The sequence below is a fragment of the Penaeus vannamei genome, chromosome 37, assembly GCF_042767895.1.
Source record: "Penaeus vannamei isolate JL-2024 chromosome 37, ASM4276789v1, whole genome shotgun sequence".
In the NCBI taxonomy this organism is placed as follows: domain Eukaryota; kingdom Metazoa; phylum Arthropoda; class Malacostraca; order Decapoda; family Penaeidae; genus Penaeus; species Penaeus vannamei.
The window spans coordinates 27,745,635-27,750,634 of NC_091585.1; the positions used below are offsets into that span (position 1 = coordinate 27,745,635).

Sequence of the window (5,000 nt, forward strand, 5' to 3'; positions counted from 1 at the left end):
CCATCTAGCGATTGCAAACCGCACTACCAATCTGCAATGCCATCTAGTGATTGCAAACCGCACTACCAATATGCAACGCCATCTAGTGATTGCAAACCGCACTACCAATGTGCAACGCCATCTAGTGATTGCAAACCGCACTATCAAAGTGTAACGCCATCTATTGATTGCAAACTGCACTACCAATGTGCAACGCCATCTAGTGATTACAAACCGCACTACCAATCTGCAACGCCATCTAGCGATTGCAAACCGCACTGCCAATCTGCAATGCCATCTAGTGATTGCAAACCGCACTACCAATATGCAACGCCATCTAGTGATTGCAAACTGCACTACCAATGTGCAACGCCATCTAGTGATTGCAAACCGCACTACCAATGTGCAACGCCATCTAGTGATTGCAAACCGCACTACCAATCTTCAATGCCATCTAGTGATTACAAACGGCACTACCAATATGCAACGCCATCTAGTGATTGCAAACTGCACTACCAATTTGCAACGCCATCAATTGATTGCAAACCGCACTACCAATTTGCAACGCCATCTAGTGATTACAAACCGCACTACCAATTTACAACGCCATCTAGTGATTACAAACCGCACAACGAATTTGCAACGCCATCTAGTGATTGCAAACCGCACTACCAATTTGCAACGCCATCTAGTAGCCGCAAATTACACCATCAGTCACACCACAAAAGAAGATGACGCGCAGATGTCACGCTTGTCATCCTTTCCTCGTCTCCCTCAGTTGCATCTATCCAGGTTATCATCATCACCTTCCTAAGAGAGAAGGGCACGAGGCAGTGAGGGAAGGGGCGGGCAGGGGAAAGGTCGCAGGGCAGTGACCATGCCACACCCTTGCTGACGGGAGGAAGTCGGGCTGTGCTTTGGCGCCGAAGAAGTTCGAAGGATTTTTATTGTTTTCTGTTTTTTTTTTCTTTCTTTCTTTCTGTACGCGTCTGTGAATAAACTCGCAAGCAAGCATATACGCACGCGCACACACACTGACACAAATATACACACTTTAGATAGATATACATTTACATAGAAACCTTGAACGTTAATCTCGAATGTTATTAAGGAAAAAAAAATTGAATTTTGTCACAGGTTTATTCATGAAGCCTTTGATATATGTATTTATGTATTTATATATACATATATATATATACATAAATATCCATATATATATATAAATTTATAAATACGTATATATATCTAATTACATATGTGTATATATATGCATATATGCACACACATACATACATATATACAGTATATATTCATAAAATATATATGTATATATATATACATATATATAATATATATATATATATATAATATATATATATATACATATATACATTTCCTTTCGTGAAAATATGGCACCTCGGCCAGAATTCCACGAGGGGGAACTCAAGTAGAATCTTCCGCTTCTAGTTCGTGTCATAAGTACCATTTTCTGAAGGAAAATGTGGTTCATATTCGCCTTTTCATAAACCTTGCGATAGATGATAAGGAACTTCTTTTTTAGTGAGAGAGAAAAAGTTGAAAGAGCATTATTGTTGAAGGAGAGAGAGAAGTCAATTTGAGAGAAAAAAAAGTCGATTATCACGCAGTTTGGTGTGACGAAAGGGAGAATAAATTACAGGTATTCAGAGTTCAATCTCGCGTTGCCAGGTAATTTGGCGGAGTGTTACCTGGACGGCCTGTCGGTAGCCATTTAGGTCTTAATCTGCAGAGTGTGTGCAAGCTCATATAAGATTATCGTTTTATGATAGATTTCACTTTCGGTCACACTTTTCTCTCAGCACAAATATATTCTAGTCTTCCATATTTCACATTATTTGTTGATTTCACTATCTCTCATCCTCTCTCTCCCCTCTCTCTCTCATATATATATATATATATATATATATATATATATATATATATATATATATATATATATATATATATATATATATATATATATGTATGTATGTAGATATATATATATATATATATATATATATATATATATATATATATATATATATATGTATGTATGTATGTATGTATGTATGTGTGTGTGTGTGTGTGTGTGTGTGTGTGTGTGTGTGTGTGTGTGTGTGTGTGTGTGTGTGTGTGTGTGTGTGTGTGTGTGTGTGTGTGTAGATGTAGATGTAGAACTTTTTTCGTTTTTTTCTTTCTCTTTTTTCATTCTTTCCTTTTATTATTTTAAGCTCTAGGATCGACATGTTTCCTCTTCGATCCCCTTTACCATGCGAGGAGCTAACTCTTGGTAGAGAGATGTGGAATCTAAATACCAGGGCCATCACCTGCACAACCCAGGGTTAGATCCTTTTTGGTCTAGATACAGGTCTTCTAAAATTATGTTTTATGTACTTGTTGATTTTATCCAGCTAACTCATATTTTATATTTGTTTCATATCAAGCCACATACTTTCATTTCGCTGGCACATATTTTGTATTTTCCTCAACTTATTTTTCATACAACTTCCTTTTTATATACTTTAGTCATGCTAGCTACCATTTTACTATGTTGAACTTGGTACAAAATGATTTTACAATATTCATGAAAGCCAAGGCATTCTCCTTCATTCATTTACACCAAAACTACCACTCAGTTCGTTATTCTTTGCTGTCGGCATAATTAACACAAATATCCTTTGCGAATAAAACATGATAAGTAATGAGCAAAGGCATTGCGTTATGAAGATGTACTGAACTCTCTTGGCCATGCTGAGCTACCGGATGCAACTACAGATCATATCTCAAGGGTTTCATGCGTCGAGGCAGCATCAGGCCGGATGACCTTGGCTCTCTCTCATTCTCTTTCTTGCTTACTCCCCCCCCCCTCTCTCTCTCTCTCTCTCTCTCTCTCTCTCTCTCTCTCTCTCTCTCTCTCTCTCTCTCTCTCTCTCTCTCTCTCTCTCTCTCTCTCTCTCTCTCTCTCTCTCTCTCTCACCATAGTAAGATGCAGAAAATGCTTTAGTGACAGATTTCATTTCTAACTGGAAAAATGGTCAAGTCTGGGGAATATTTCTATATCTCTTTAATTGTAGCCCAGAAGGGTTATCGTAAATAAAGGTTTAAAAGACAAAGAAAGCAAGTAGCTCCAGTGAAGTGAAAATACAATAAAAATAATGAAAATATTTTATAAAGTCCTGTATTCACTTCTCAACAACAGAAATCATACTGAAACTTGCAGGCTACCCTTAAGTCTTCAAGGTTAAACACCCTATTCACACCCAGCAAACTCTAGTTACGAACATTATTTCCAGGCATCCACCCCCTCAATACCATGCTTTAAGAAACACGGCTAAAAATCCATGTCATAAAGGAAGGTGTACATGCAGGTAAACGAGTAATGATATGTATCCTTCCAGATCACTTGAATTTCATACGTAAATTTTTTGGCAAATACATTGTATTGATGGTGATCTGATTTTAGAAGGTTATAGGTTGTATAAATTCAATGACTGCAAACAAAACAACAAAGAACAAGATAACATATAAACATGTTCTTCCTTTTTTGTTCTACTTGCAATTTCTTCAACATGAATCCCACATGTAAATTCAGTTATCAATTTATAAAATTATTCATTCAAATCTTTCAACAGAATGATCAGCTAACATTCTTAACATCAGTTTTCAGAATACTCCAAAATTGAATCGAAAAGGAAAACAGCTTGTCAAGCAAATTTAAAAAGCAAATTCTTAAAACATGACATATAATGATGTTCTATGAATATTCAACATTCCCAGATAAAATCATCATTATATGATCTCACTGAAAAAGTATATATAGAGAAAAAATCTGGTCATACTGCACTGAACCTGCTATGTATCAACACCCTCTTACTTAATATCAACATGTTTACTGAATTCGTGATTGCTTGTTTCAACGAAATCAAAGCTAAGTGACCCAAGGGATTATTCTGTGGGCCAACATGTTCATACACAAAAATGTGTTCTGTACAGAGGCTTAATAAAATATGCCATATATATAAAATAACAGTCTCATTTACTTATTCTCATATCACATAATGATCATCAGAAATGCACTAAAGCTATCTATCTCCTATGAAATTATAATATTTATAAGTGAATTATAACTTCTTTTTTTTTTACTTCTGAATTATATAAATATGATCTAAATAAGTAATCAAAGCTATGTACAAAAACCAACATCACATTCATAAAATGGTTTTCCCACAGGCAGAAATACAATCACTGAATTACTTATAATAACAAATTTTAGAAACAAAAACAAGCATTTTAATTAAATATTTATTACCAGAAGAACTGTCTATATACACTTAAAAAAATATCTTGGTTACATTCAGCTCTTCTGAGTCCCTGGAGGTGCATCCACATCTTTCCTTGTAAAACTATACACTTGCTCTGCCAATTCTTCTTGCCGATCCCGCTGCCTCCTCGTCAATACCGGAGAGATGAACCATTTGTATCTGAAAAAATTAATGGCAATGAGAATGGACAATCTGTATGATACTCATGCTTCCTTTTATGTCCTTTATTGCTTCGTGTACAATAAGTATTGATTCGTTTTGTACATATACATAAATGTGACAGTGAGAGTATTTATGAGTGGTACATGAATGGATATATAAATACAGATAGTTACATGCGTATAAATAACAACAAAAATAATAGGAAATAATGTCACCTCTGGGTCATATGCAAACCAGTTAATGCTCAGATACTTTGATAATTATGAATGAGGATAAAGACTAATGTATATTATCAAGAGTAATAACTACAGACATATTTTACACTCATATACATAGAAAAAAATAATGATTTGGCAGTAAATAAAGATAAACAAAAGGAATAAATCTAATAAATCCAACCTATTATTCATATTTATACAAACGTTGCTATAATCAAAAGTATGCTGCATGTAATATATATTCCTATTATAAAAGAAGATTCATTGCATTTCCACAGAAAAGTAAACAATGATGACT

General features: G+C 34.9%; 1 protein-coding gene and 1 long non-coding RNA gene across 2 annotated transcripts in view; one reads left to right on the plus strand and one right to left on the minus strand.

The window, feature by feature from the left end:
* The window catches only part of LOC138859680 (uncharacterized), a 933-nt gene extending 219 nt beyond the window's left edge, over window positions 1–714 (plus strand). The window contains exon 1 of the mRNA XM_070115493.1: window positions 1–714. This exon is cut by the window's left edge and continues 219 nt beyond it. Within this exon, the coding sequence (XP_069971594.1) occupies window positions 1–714 (714 nt within the window).
* Window positions 715–4,288: 3,574 nt separating this feature from the next.
* LOC113825837 (uncharacterized) overlaps window positions 4,289–5,000 on the minus strand; it is a 3,786-nt gene continuing 3,074 nt past the window's right edge. The window contains exon 3 of the long non-coding RNA XR_003477610.2: window positions 4,289–4,481. This is a non-coding gene — a long non-coding RNA (uncharacterized lncRNA). The remainder of the gene's footprint in view (window positions 4,482–5,000) is intronic.